This window comes from Bufo gargarizans, chromosome 6 (genome assembly GCF_014858855.1).
Source record: "Bufo gargarizans isolate SCDJY-AF-19 chromosome 6, ASM1485885v1, whole genome shotgun sequence".
NCBI lineage: Eukaryota > Metazoa > Chordata > Amphibia > Anura > Bufonidae > Bufo > Bufo gargarizans.
This window is the reverse complement of record NC_058085.1, coordinates 192,858,605-192,873,015: the sequence shown is the minus strand read 5'-3', so window position 1 is coordinate 192,873,015 and position 14,411 is coordinate 192,858,605. Positions and strand designations below refer to the sequence as shown.

Sequence of the window (14,411 nt, the reverse complement as noted above, 5' to 3'; positions counted from 1 at the left end):
TGAGTGCTGGGGAGTGGGATAAGTATGATATATAGGAGGGACCCCTTTAAAGAGGTTGTAAATGTTGTATCTGTCCATAGTCTGAGTCTGGTATTACATTTAAGTCTAGGTTAACATCTGCAATGAAAATCCAGATTTCTTTTCATAGAAAAAGAAAACCAGAATTGTGAGACCCTGCATGTGCTGTACACCCCTGGAGCTTAATGAATCTCATTGACTCTTATAGGGTCCATTAGGTTCCCAGCATGGATGCCCTCCATACTTGCATAATTTATTTTATGTTTTTACCAGAATCTGTGTTCACTGCAGATGTGAACCTAGCCTTAGCCCCATTCACATTAATGAGGATGAGCTGTAACACCAGACACCACCCACAGACCTCTATTTCAGAGTAGTGAAGGGACCAAAGGTAAATTTAGATCTTCCATCTCCAGTATGTGGAGTTTACCATTGTATTATTCACCTCTTTTCCTTTGAGGTCAATTTACTTTAGATTTCTATATTCCAAACTAAAATTCTGAACAGAAGCTTGCATTTATTTATTTTTTAAAAATCTACACACTTTTACAAAATGCTGACTAACACAGGTTGTGTTCCATCTATAGCCATTTGAGTTTGGCACTAAATATTAATGACCCTTTGTTCTCATTCATTGGAGTAGACGACACAATGTTGCAACACTTAGAAATCCACACTATTATTTTACATTACAGGCCTATGTAATAGTTACTAATTGAATCTAATCTTGGCATCTTGAAGAGGCAGGTTGCTACATGGGCTAATGCAGGGATGTTGGCGTGCACTATGCTTGGGTTTCTTGCTGTACGTTTCTGTAATGTTATAACTATGGAAAGAAGTGGTCTCTGTTCTGGCAACAGTGTTCCATAATCTGCAGAACTTTGTTGGCCTGCTTGACTACATTACTGCTGCTGTGTCCTTGAAGCTTCTGCAAAGTTTCTTTCAGGTTGATTACTTCCATTTCCTTCCGCAAGTCATCTGTAGAAAGACATCTTTAGTTAGACACCCAGCTTCTATCCGAGTCAGCTTTACACGTGGTGAGTTATTATATGCAAGACTCGGAAGACAAAAGAGGAGGTGTTTCTAAAGGTCCATATTGTATTCTATCAGACATCTTTAAAGTGGACTTGTCAGATGATTTATACTACTCTATCTGAGGACAGGTATGACAGAGGGACAGAAGCTCAGATTCTTGTTATGTTGATTTTATATGATTTGATGCAAAATTTCTGTGTAAAAAGCAGAGTAAATTCTGACAGGACTCCTAGGAGAGACAGGGAGAGTCCTGCTTACCTGGCCCACAGGCTGGTCGAAGGCCTATGGATATGGATACAGGGAAATCTGTCAGTCATCCTTTGTGGATGGGGTAGTACAAACTTTCACTGTTCAACAGCCCCACCACTACACTGTTCTGCATTAGCTCTAGCGCCAGGACTACACCGCGTTATCCATTTCTGTAGGTGATAAAGCTGGTTAGTGCAGCACTGCTCCTGCTGAAGAGAATGGGACCATCTACTACAGAAGTGGATGGAGTTGTGTAATTCCATTGCCAACACTACTGCAGAACAACTCACCACTGGGGGTGCTGGATGTCGGAGCCCCACCAATCAGATATTGGTGACGTAGCCTCAGGATAGGCCTTCAAAATTAAAGTACCAGAAAACCCCTTTAAATCTGCAGCTGAATTTTATGTTGAGTGAATCTGGTTTGTTAAACCCCATTAACTAACATTGTACTGCACTTTGCTATGCAATTTGTGTGTATTCATATCAAATGAAGGTGCCTTTTTCTGTTCCAGAAAATGTTCTGTTTCTGAATATCGACTCCATTTATTGAATAGGGTTGCTTTGGTGAGAAGCACATGGACTTTTTAAGCCCCATTCAGGTGAATGGAACAGATTTCCATTCGTGCCGTGTATGAAGGCACCAAAATACTGCTTTTTACTCAGAAATCCTGCCCCAAATCTTATAAACAACTCTATATATATCGCAGCTCAGCTTCTCTCTCCCTGTCCTGTACCGCGGTCAGATAGGGCAGCAGAAATCATCTCACAGGTTCATTTTAAAGACTGCCATATCAATATTCTCTCAAGGATCCTTTGTCAGTCCACCGTTCATTAGCATTACGGTGGCTCAAGGGGTTCCTATAGTGAATGACGTTAGCCATAACCCATTTGGTAATGTTGTACTGTAATTCATTGGAGAATTTCAGTGCGAATTCAGAAACGCCTAAACAAATGCACAGTGTGCTGGACAATCTGTGCTTAAAGGCTCCTTATTTAAAGGGATTTGTCCAGCCTAGGAACAGACAATCCCAATGGTTGTAATCAGGCTTGAGCAAATCAAGCCTTGGATCATAGATCTGAAGTTGATTTGTTCAAAAACTTTGTTTTAAAGCTGTATTGAGACCTGTCTCTGCACAGTGTTAAAATGTATTGCCTCTGTGATAGCAAAATGAATTTCAAACGAAGTTGCGTGAGACTTCGGTGAATGAATTCGGTATTCATTTCTACATCTTTAAAAACATTTGAAAGTCGGAATCCGAAGTTGGGCTTGGTACTGGCTGGCACCTCAGTACCAAACCTGACTTTGGATTGCTAATTTAATACCAAATTTATTCACTGAAGTCTCATGCGACTTCGGGTGAAACAAATTTTGCCTTCATGGAAGCAATACGTTTTAATACTGTAATAAGACAGGTCTCCATACCGCATTCAAACGAAGTGTTTGAACGAATGGACTTTGGATCTACAATCCAAATTTTGTTTTGCTCAACACTAATCAAAATCTGAAACGCACCTCTCAATGGTCCTGTCTTATTACTGACTTATTTCAGTCCCCTCTGGACCAGAAGTGACTTTAACTTGTGACCACTTTGGCCAATAACTTGCTTAAATAGTCTCATGTGCTAGAACTGCATGTCACTAGCAGTTTTTTTTATTTTTAATTTCCATTTGCCACAGGTTACGACCATTGGGGCCAGGGGGCCCGCTGCACTCACGTGTAATGGGAGCGCTCTGATGGGGCCCGGCATGAAGTACAGTGAGAACGCTGAGCCCCGTCAGTGCTCTTCAAACATGAGGGGACACAAGAGGCAGGGGGAGCGCACTCACTGGCAGTTCTGGTTATTGATGGGCTGTTCGTTTTCAGAGTGAAGCAGGGCGACCTCTCCTCTCCCTGCTTCACTATTCTTCTGAGCTCAGGTGCCTCCCCTGCTGGCCGCACATTGCACTGCTGGCTGTGGGAGGAGCTATAAAAGCCCAGGAATTGGCCTTCAGCACAGCCAGCGGCGCGATGTGAGAGTGTGGGAGCGTATCATAAGGGAAGAGGGTAAGTATGTGGTTTTTTTTCCATAAAGCTGCAAACAGGGGGCAACAACTAGAGTGAGGGGGTACAAAAGTGGGCATCTTTACTGAGGAGGCGGCCTAATCTGAAATAACTACTGTGTGGGGGCATATATCTGGCATAACCACTGTGAGGGGGCACATATATGGCATAACTACTGTGAGGGGCACATATCTGGCATAACCACTGTGAGGGGGCACATATCTGGCATAACTACCGTGAGAAGGCACATCTCTGGCTATAACTACTGTGAGGAGGCACATATCTGGCCATAACTACAGTGAGGGGCACATATCTGGCATAACCACTGTGAGAGGACACATATCTGGCATAACTACTGTGAGGAGGCACATCTCTGGCCATAACTACAGTGAGGGGCACATATCTGGCATAAACACTGTGATGGGGCACATATCTGGCATAACTACTGTGAGGAGGCACATATCTGGCCATGACTACAGTGAGGGGCACATATCGGGCATGACCACTGTGAGGGGGCACATATCTGGCATAACTACTGTGAGGATGCACATCTCTGGCAATAACTAATGTAAGGAGGCACATATCTGGCCATAACTACAGTGAGGGGCACATATCTGGCATAACCACTGTGAGGGGGCACATATCTGGCATAACTACTGTGAGGGGCACATATCTGGCATAACCACTGTGAGGGGGCACATATCTGGCTATAACTACTGTGAGGAGGCACATATCTGGCCATAACTACAGTGAGGGGCACATATCTGGCATAACCACTGTGAGGGGGCACATATCTGGCCATAACTACAGTGAGGGGCACATATCTGACATAACCACTGTGAGGGGGCACATATCTGGGCATAACTACAGTGAGGGGACACAAAAGTAGGCATAATTACTGTGACAGGAACAAAGTTGGGCATAACTGCTGTGAGGGGCCACAAGGAGTAATCCGCTGCGTGAAAGTGCCAAGCCCCGCTCTGGACAGCAGAGACACAGAGCATTAACATGATTGATAATGCTCTGTGCCTCTCTGTGACCTTTCTACTACAAAATCACGGTTTACAACTTTATCTCACCGTGATTTCGTAGTAAAGAGGTCACAGAGAGGCACGGAACATTATCAATCATGTTAATGCTCCGTGTCTCTGCTGTCTGGAACGGGGCTTGGCTCTCTTTCACGCAGCGGATTACCCACATGGCATCCGCTGGTGTGAAAGAGCCCTTTGTGTAAAGAAAATGTGCTGCCCCTTTGTAAAAATTGGGATGGGGTGGGGGCGATCCAAAGTTTGCACTGGGGCCCATAACACTCTAGTTATGCCACTGATTGGGGCTGTCAGCTTCTAGGTGGACAACCCGTTTAATAAATCCAGTACTTCTCTCTGAACTGATATATAGCTGTGTGCATGAGGCCTAACACTGCAGCCAGTATGAGCACCATCTGTAGTGCGTGTATGAGCCATAGTGCATCAAAAAAGGATCCAACGGCTGTAAACACTAGTAATATTAGAGGCATAGGTTTTCTTAATATACTTTTAGATCATAGCTATAACCTATTGAATGCAAAAAGGTAAAAATTATATTCTTTTTAATGCCCATTTATTCATTGCCAGCACTCAATAAATATTAACTGCATTCCTAATCGGTAAGAATCTAAACAATGCTAGCCTCCTGGATGTAGTCGCTGATATTTCCATTCTTTAGAAAGCTTTTAAAGTGAGAATACAATCATATTCATGCTTGGCCTCAAGAGATCCTTAATATTGCTGTCTTTACCTGAATCCAAGAGGCTACATAATAGACCCATGGAATTGTATTTCACCTCTGGTCCCATAGATTCATCTTGCAAAATTCTGTGCAGGATTGACACTAAGTCAGACTCTTTGAAGGCTCCTTCAACAACCTCTGAAATTCAATGATAGCCATTACTCAATCTCATACACTGCTACTATTACACAAATGACTCTGCAATGACTCTACTGTAGTAGTTAAGGATGATGGTGTTTGTTGGTATCCCTGATTTTAGGGCAATATGAGATAATAATCTAGCACATTTGAGGATGATGAATCTTATTACCACTAGTGTGTTTGGGATATATTCCTGAGGCTTCTATAAATTATTAACTAGATAATGAATTTTCTGTGCTCCTCAAATATAATGGATTTTTTGAGCATACAATTCAGTCCTCTTGATTGCAATATTTTACTTTACCAAGGTTGATGGCAGATGCAATGGCTAATGCGATGAGGGCTTCATTTTGCATAATGGCGTGCTCACTAGTTGTCATGGAGACCAGATGCTTCACACCTTTGGCCTTTTGAATAGCATTGACTACATCCTGTGCATAACAATCAAAAGAGAACATGTAACTGCGGTAGAAAATCATAAACGGGTACAATTCTTTCTACACTTTGGAAAAGTCTACAGTCTCTTTAAATGGTACAATTCTTACTACACTTTGGAAAAGTCTACAGTCCCTTTAAATGCAACAATGTTTGGATCGGGTCACTGGCGCCTGTAAAAAAGAAAACCTTTTACCGGTTCTGAGATTACAATATTAATACCGGGTACTGTAGGGCATGTTTAGGAGATGTCATATGTAGCGCCTATAGAAATATGTGGTTATTGATGCCATGAGCATGCTCCTATCTTCAAACGTTAGGGCTTTTTCAGACAAGTAAGGTCAAACACATCTGTGTACCAAGTACAAAACATTGCAGATGTTTTTAAAAAATAGACCTCACATGGATGGCATTGCTTGTTTGAAAATCGGACCTAATTTGTTAAAGCTGTGATCTTTTCTGCATGAACTGATGGTCTTTGCCAAGAATCGTGCATGTGAATTGACCATTGACTATAAAGTGTTCAGTCCAGGTGTTTTCCTTTCTACACTCGGACAGTACTTGGATGTGCATGTCACTCTTCTGAATGAGCCCTTAGATTCAGTTTAACAAAGGTATGAGCACAGTGCTGTAACTGCTTTTTTATATTTGTGTAATTGGGTGTTAACAATAAAGCAGCATTTGGCCGGCTGGTTTTAAAGTCAGTATAAAACTGAGTCTGCTTATATAGCACCTACCAGTAGCCATTTGGCTCCAGGAGAAGTATATAGTGGGCTCAGCATGCATGTTGGTACTTGCATCCCTGGATCCGATGAAAGCTGTAATGGCACCGGACGGGGTTAAAAGCAGAGTGTGCTTGGCGTGCATGCTGTACCTGCACTCCCTGGACTTTGTGTGGCTGTCATGGCCCATAACAGGTAGGAACTAGTGTTAGGGACCACTCATGAAGGCGACCTTGACGTGGTGAGTGGCTTATTACGCTTTGGCCAAAATGTACACCAATGCCTTATTCAACATCCAGCATAAAGGCAGGGCAGGGGTAATGCCGGATCCGTCTTGAATCCGCATCCCAGGACGGAAAGCAAAATACATGTTGCAGTTTGCTCCCCGGTCTGGGAATGCAACTAAACGGAACAGAATGCATTTTGGAGCACTCAGTTCAGTTCATTGTTGTCCCCATTGACAATGATCGGGGACAAAACTGAAGCATTTTTTCCCAGTATTGAGTCCATATGACTCAATACCGGAAAACTTAAATGCTAGTGTGAAAGTAGCCTTATAGTGTTTGGCTTCAATAACTGCATAAAAAAAACGGAATCAGGAAACCCAGCCTTAGTCTCTTTTAATAATAATTGCCTACTTGAGACTTGCTGTGTCGTAAGAGAGATGCCAGTAGACGATTTGCTTCTCCTCGAACGCCAACGTGGTCTTTAGCTTCACACCACTGCACAAGTCTAGCCAATAGCTTGGAATCTTGACCCAGAATCTGAGCTGTATCAGCTTTGTAAATAAAGTAAGATCACCATAGTCAGCCTGTGCTTGTACTATAAACATGTAAAGGCATACAACTTGTATTGAATGGTAAAAGTAACTTCTAGTCACAAACTACTCAATGCTAAACAAATTGATATCTTCTTTTAGATCCTCTTTTAAGAAATAAGAGCCCACATCCTCCTCCAGATAGTCTATTCAATCAATATCTTGCTCAGTCGTTTACTGTTTCTTGACTGCGAACAGATACCTGTTGGACACCAAGTTTGAAAGCTACATACCATCACTGGACCTTAAACCTGGACTTTGTACAGGTCCAGTTGTGTTCAACAGTATATGGGACTAGAATACAAATGAGTTACATTAACAGACACAATTCCTTGAAGGTTGGACCATTGATCTGGTTAGATACATTTAATATAATAAGTCATAAAGAGAGACCATCAATAACTATTAATATGGAACCGCTTTACTTTTGTAAAATTGGCAAAAACATTCCAATTTAATCTAAAACTGGAAACAGATGGAGAAAGATTTTGTCACTGGACTTAAAATTTCTAGTTGAAACACAAAAAAGCCAAGTTATTTTGGTTTACCTTGCCCATCAGTCAGCATTCTAAGTGTACCCAGGAGTTTGAATTGAACTGGGGGCATTTCTGATCTTAGCAACATCTGGATTCTGTTGGCCACCCCTTCTTCCAGCATTCTTACTTTATTCATCACTAAGAGAGTAAGATGCATCAATGTTAACATACAAACTAGTGAAATTATAAAAAGTAGCTGTACAATATTTATACACAAAAAACACAATTCTATTTCGTGTCATTTATACCAAAAAATGAAGGGGCACATTTATTAAGACTGGCATTTTAGACACTGGTCTACATATTTCCTATTAGAATGTTTGTTTTGCAGTTTATATTGAATTCTTATAGTAGTTTTGCACAGGTTCACACAGATTTGGGGCAGATTTCCCTTCAGGGTTTTCTGCCAAAGCCAAAAAGAGGATTTAAAAAAATGGACATAAAAAGGAAGGATATATACTCCTTCTTGCTGGATCCCCTTCTGGCTTTGACTGAAGGGAAATCTGCCTCAAAACCTGCTCCAAAAAAACTGTGAACATACCCTTAAAAACTGCAACTAAGTAGTAAACTACTGATGATTGTTGGGCAGTGAAGTGGCCATACATAATTATACTTTTATCTTTGAGGGCTGATAATTTGAGAAAAATTTGATAATCATACTTTACCCAAGTGGCATAGACTATTAGCTATGGAAATGTATAGGGTCCATTTATCACAATTACTTAGCAGAAAACTAGCATTATTAGCCAATTGTATGCAGTTTTTATCTATAGCAGTTTAAGAAGCGAGCAAGTCAGCTTTACAACTCAAGTATGATAAATGAGGCCCAATTGATTTATTAATGGTGTCAAGGAATGCATGCATTTTTAAAAGTTCCTGAAAATGTTGCAAATTGCATATACACGCAGTAACACCAAGTGGAGGAGAATGAGCTCTTATGGAAGAGCCTTTCATGTTATTTTAGTCAGACATCTTACCTTTTATGCGTCATGTTCTTGTTAGGCTGGGTTCAAACGGACGTCACGTTATGGCTCCGGATGCGTCCCGGGTGCATTGCGGCAAACCTGCGCGAGTAGGTACGTTTTGTAGTCAGTTTTGACTGCAATTGCGTTCCGTTGTTCAGTTTTTCTCCCGCCGGTGCAATGCGTTTTGCACGCGCTTGATAAAAAACTGACTGTGGTAACCAGACCCGAACTTCTTCACTGAAGTTCAGGTTTGGGTTAGGTGTTGTGTAGATGTAATTATTTTCCCTTATAACATGATTATAGGGGAAAATAATAGCATTCTTTAATACAGAATGCTTAGTACAAGATCAATTGAGGGTTAAAAAAATAAATAAAAATTAACTCACTTCCTCTAATTGATCGTGTAGCTGCTGGTCTCCTGTTCTTTCTTCAGGACCTGTCAAAGGACCTGTGGTGACGTCACTGAGCTCATCACATGGTCCAATCACACCACGGTGATGGACCATGTGATTGGACCATGTGATGTGACGTCACCACAGGTCCTTTAGCCGTCAGCTCATGATTAAAGAAGTAAGAAGAGATCGGCAACTACGCGATCAAGAAGAGGAGGTGAGTTAATATTTATTTTTATTTTTTAACCCTCAATTGACCTTGTACTAAGCATTCTGTATGAAAGAATGCTATTATTTTCCCTTATAACCATGTGAATAGACTGTCATCTTAGCAACCATTCGTGAAAAATCGCACCGCATCCGCACTTGCTTGCAGATGCGTGCGATTTTCACGCAGCCCCATTCACTTCTATTGGGCAACGTGATAAACGCACAATATAGAGCATGCTGCGATTTTGACGCAACGCACAAGTGATGCGTGAAAATCACCGCTCATGTGCACAGCCCCATAGAAGTGAATGGGTCCAGATTCAGTGCGGGTGCAGTGAGTTCATTGCACCCGCGTGGAAATCTCGCCCGTGTGAACCCAGCCTTAGAGAACATAATTTTTCAGTAATCCATTATAAGAAATTTCTTATAATAGAAATAGCCAAGTCTTAGTATTGACTTTTTTAAGGGGAACCGGTCACCATGAAAATGCAATGTAAGCTACAGGCATCATGTTATAGAGCAGGGGGAGCTGAGCAGATTGATACATAGTCTTTATGCTAAAAGATATTTCATTCATTTAAATTCCTGCTCTTTCTAGGCTTTGAAGTCAAGGAAGTGGTCCTGTCACTGATGCTTTCTATCATATATGTCAGTACATATATGCTGAATATGATAGAAAACTTTTATCAAATCAAGAATTGCAAAATAAACCAAGAAGTTTAGCTTCCCTTATTAAAAAGGGTTAATTACTCTTAACGGTAATTGGATTTTCCAATAGCCTCCACAACGGCACTCACAGGAGGGTGTCCCATCTCCCCAGGACAGGAAACAACGCAGAAGCTCATGTTTAAAAGGCCCCCTCTCTTTACTTGCTTCACTTAATAACATAGGACTCGTTAGTAATGCAAAGAAAGTGTATTGAGAAAAAAACAAATTACAAGTATTGGTCATGGAACATAAAAGGGTTGAGAAACTTCAGTGCTGATGTGGAGGCTATTGGAAAATCCAATTACCAGTAAGAGTAATTAACCCTTTTCCCCGGTGCCTCCACAATGGCGGTCACAGATGGTTTATCAGAGAAACCTAAGAAACTTGGGGTGGGACTGCAGCTGATAACACCTTATGACCAAAAGATAAATCATGGTTATGAAGAACATCTAATTTAATAATTTAAAGAAGCTGTTTGGATTTGTCCACGCAGCTGCTCTGCAGATCTGTTAAACTGACGTGGAGGCATTTTCTGCCCATGAGGCTGAAACAGCTCGAGTAGAGTGAGCCTTTAGACCTACAGGGGAAGGTAAGTTCTTTTGAAAATAGCAGAAATCAATAGTACTTTTTATCCATCTTGCAATAGTAGCGTTACTTGACGCTGATCCTTTATGACAACTCTTGTATTGCAGAAGAAGGTGGTCAGATTTCCTGAATTTCTCTGAGATATTTTAAAGTAGGTTAAAAATACATTGTCTTACGTCCAGTTTCTGGAACATCTTATCAATTTCTGAAGAAGCATTAGGACAGAAAAATTGTAAAGATACTTCCTGCTGACAGTGAAACCTAGAAACGACTTTTGGAAGAAACAAGGGAGTGTGTCTTGAATTATTCTGTTATTCAGAATCCTGAGATGAGGAGGTTTACAAGAAAACACCTGGATTTCTCCCACTCTCCAGGCCTATGTGATCTTGAAAGTTAGGAGTTTCAGTGAAAAGTCTTATAAGGGCTCAAATGGAGAATTCATGAGGATTGCTAGTACTACATTTAAATCCCAAGTAGCAACAGTAGAATGGAAGAAGGGAAAACACTATATAGAACCTATTAAAAATCATTTGATTAAAGGTAGGTCTGCTAACTTTACTTCCAGAAAGGTACTTAAGCCAGATACTTGAACCTTAAGGGTGCCTGGTCTGAGCCCTTTATCAAGCCCAGATTGTAGGAAGTCTAATATTACAGGGATGTCAGGATCAGATTTCTGATACCACTTATTCCCTGAAAAAGATAAGAAGGAATTCCATGTCTTCCAATAGATTCTAGAGGTAGTGTCTTTTTTTGCTCAAGTGTAAAGTAGAGATCACAGACTCCACTTTACAGACCTTTTTATTTTAGGACAAGGCATTCAATCTTCATGCAGTTAGGTGTAGTTGGGAGACTTTTGGATGAGTCATTGGGCATGTAGCAGACCTGGATATTAGGGGAGAGACCAGAAACTCCCGGCATAGTGATCGAACAGGAGAGGGAACCAGGATCTTTTCAGCCAAAAGGGTGTGATCATTATTAGTTGTGCCTTTTCCTCTGCTGCTATCAGTATACTTGGAATCAGACAAAATGGTGGAACAGCGTAGAGCACACCCTTTTTGGCCATGGGAGAGAGAGGGCATCAAGTAGCAAAGGTTGATTCCGTATGGATGGAGAAAACTTCTCAATCTGTCTGTCTGAGTTGCAAAGGGAACCACTACTGGAGTACCCCATCTTCTTCTTATCTGTTTGAATATGTTGGGGTCCAGAGCCCATTCCCCCTCTTTCAGGGTTTCTCTGCTGAGAAAATCTGCAACCAGTTTTTTGCTGCATTTTAGATGAACAGCAGTTAAGGAGGCCAAGTTTCTTTAGCCCAGTGAAACATGTTCCGTGATAGTTTTCTTAGAGCCTTGCTTCGTGTTCCTCCTTGCTGGTTCAAATAGACAACCGTGATAGAATTGTCAGACAAAATTCTTAACTGCTGGGAAGCTATGCTGGACTGAAGACATAGAAAGACCTTGTAAACTGCCATTAACTCCTTGGAGAAGGCCATCAACATCTCCTGACTTCAGGTTCCCTGTAGCAGCTGATCTTTGGTATGCCCCCCCTCTTCATTCTTCGACTGCTGGTGTAGGTGTTAATTACAACTTTATTGGTCTGATACCAAAAAACTCCCTTCTGAAAATCTTTTCTGACTCTCCACTGAAATAGAGAATGTTTTACTTTTAGTGGGTCTTTTAACTTTTTATTTCTGATCTTTTATTTATAAGCCAACCGTGTCCTGTTCAGATGGACACTGAGAATATCGAGAGATGGGGCTGCCACTAGAAAATCTGCAAGTGAAGAGAGCTTGTTACCTCTGCCATAATCTTCGAGAATCTTCTTGGGGCTGAAGATAACTCTAATGAGAGGGCTTGAAACTAAAAGTGATGCATCTGACCTTTCAGATGAACCGCAATTCTGAGGAATTTCTGAAAGTCTTTGTGGATGGGAACATGGTAATATGTGTCCAAGAGAGCCATAGTTACTATGTAGCAGTCTTGGGTCAAAAGATTTACAGTAGACTTGACAGTTTAGAATTTTTTGTAACTTATAAATTAGTTTAAAAGTTTTAGATTTATTATTAATCTTTAAGACTTGTTGGGTTTTTGAACTAGAAAGATCGGTGAATAGAACTATGGATGAGCAAATCGACTTTGGATGAAACATCTGAAGTCGATTTGCATAATACTTTGTTTGAATGCTGTACGGAGCTAGCACTCTGTACAGTATTAGAATGTATTGGCTCCTATGAGCGAGACTTCGCAAAGTAATAACTTCGGCTCATAGGAACCAATACATTCTAATACTGTACGGAGCTCTGTACAGTATTTAGACAAAGTATTATGCGAATTGACTTCGGATGTTTCATCCGAAGTCGATTCGCTCATCCCTAAATAGAACCTTTTCACGTACTGATCTTTTTGAACTGGAACTATTGCTTATTTTTGAAGAAGTGTAACTATTTCTGATTCCAAGGTTAACTTCTTTTTGAGGAAGTGTTTTATTGCACATAAAGTGTTTTGCCGGTATTGAAGTGAACTCTAGTTTGTAGACTTCTTTTATCATGCTTCAAATCCATGGGGATGTTGAGATATTTTCCCAGGCCGAGGCGAACATTTTTAGTCTGCCTCCCACTTGAGCTCTTGTGTCATTGTGTGGGTTTTAACCGCCTCCGGACCGCCTAACGCAGATGTGCGGTCCGGAGGCGGCAGCCCTGCGCACAGTGACGCATATACGCGTCATCTCGCGAGGGCCGGGATTTCCTGTGAACGCGCGCACACAGGCGCGCGCGCTCACAGGAACGGAAGGTAAGCGAGTGGATCTCCAGCCTGCCAGCGGCGATCGCTCGCTGGCAGGCTGGAGATCAGATTTTTTTAACCCCTAACAAGTATATTAGACGCTGTTTTGATAACAGCGTCTAATATACCTGCTACCTGGTCCTCTGGTGGTCCCTTTTGTTAGGATCGACCACCAGAGGACACGGGTAGCTCAGTAAAGTCGCACCCAAACACTACACTACAATACACCCCCCCCCGTCACTTATTAACCCTTTATGAACCCCTGATCACCCATGATCACCCCATATAAACTCCCTGATCACCCCCCTGTCATTGATCACCCCCCTGTCATTGATCACCCCCCTGTCAGGCTCCGTTCAGACGTCTGTATGATTTTTACGGATCCACGGATACATGGATCGGATCCGCAAAACACATGCGGACGTCTGAATGGAGCCTTACAGGGGGGTGATCAATGACAGGCGGGTGATCACCCATATACACTCCCTGATCACCCCCTGTAATTGATCACTCCCCTGTCATTGATCACCCCCCTGTAAGGCTCCATTCAGACGTCCGTATGATTTTTACGGATCCATGGATACATGGATCGGATCCGCAAAACACATGCGGACGTCTGAATGGAGCCTTACAGGGGGGTGATCAATGACAGGCGGGTGATCACCGACAGGCGGGTGATCACCCATATACACTCCCTGATCACCCCCTGTCATTGATCACCCCCCTGTAAGGCTCCATTCAGACGTCCGCATGATTTTTACGGATCCATGGATACATGGATCGGATCTGCAAAACACATGCGGACGTCTGAATGGAGCCTTACAGGGGGGTGATCACCCATATACACTCCCTGATCACCCCCTGTCATTGATCACCCGCCTGTCATTGATCACCCCCCTGTAAGGCTCCATTCAGACGTCCGCATGTGTTTTGCGGATCCGATCCATGTATCCATGTATCCGAAAAATCATACGGACGTCTGAATGGAGCCTTACAGGGGGGGGTGATCAG

General features: G+C 42.1%; 1 protein-coding gene across 4 annotated transcripts in view; it reads right to left on the bottom strand.

Moving 5' to 3' along the window:
• Positions 1 to 543: 543 nt before the first annotated feature.
• Positions 544 to 14,411, bottom strand: part of LOC122940818 (rap1 GTPase-GDP dissociation stimulator 1-like) — a 331,161-nt gene continuing 317,293 nt past the window's right edge. For all 4 annotated transcript variants that reach the window (XM_044297600.1, XM_044297602.1, XM_044297601.1 and 1 more), the window contains 5 exons: positions 7,776 to 7,901; positions 7,049 to 7,188; positions 5,558 to 5,684; positions 5,122 to 5,250; positions 544 to 996 (listed from right to left, as the gene is read on the bottom strand). In XM_044297600.1, the coding sequence (XP_044153535.1) occupies positions 845 to 996; positions 5,122 to 5,250; positions 5,558 to 5,684; positions 7,049 to 7,188; positions 7,776 to 7,901 (674 nt within the window). In that variant the 3' untranslated portion in view covers positions 544 to 844. The remainder of the gene's footprint in view (positions 997 to 5,121; positions 5,251 to 5,557; positions 5,685 to 7,048; positions 7,189 to 7,775; positions 7,902 to 14,411) is intronic.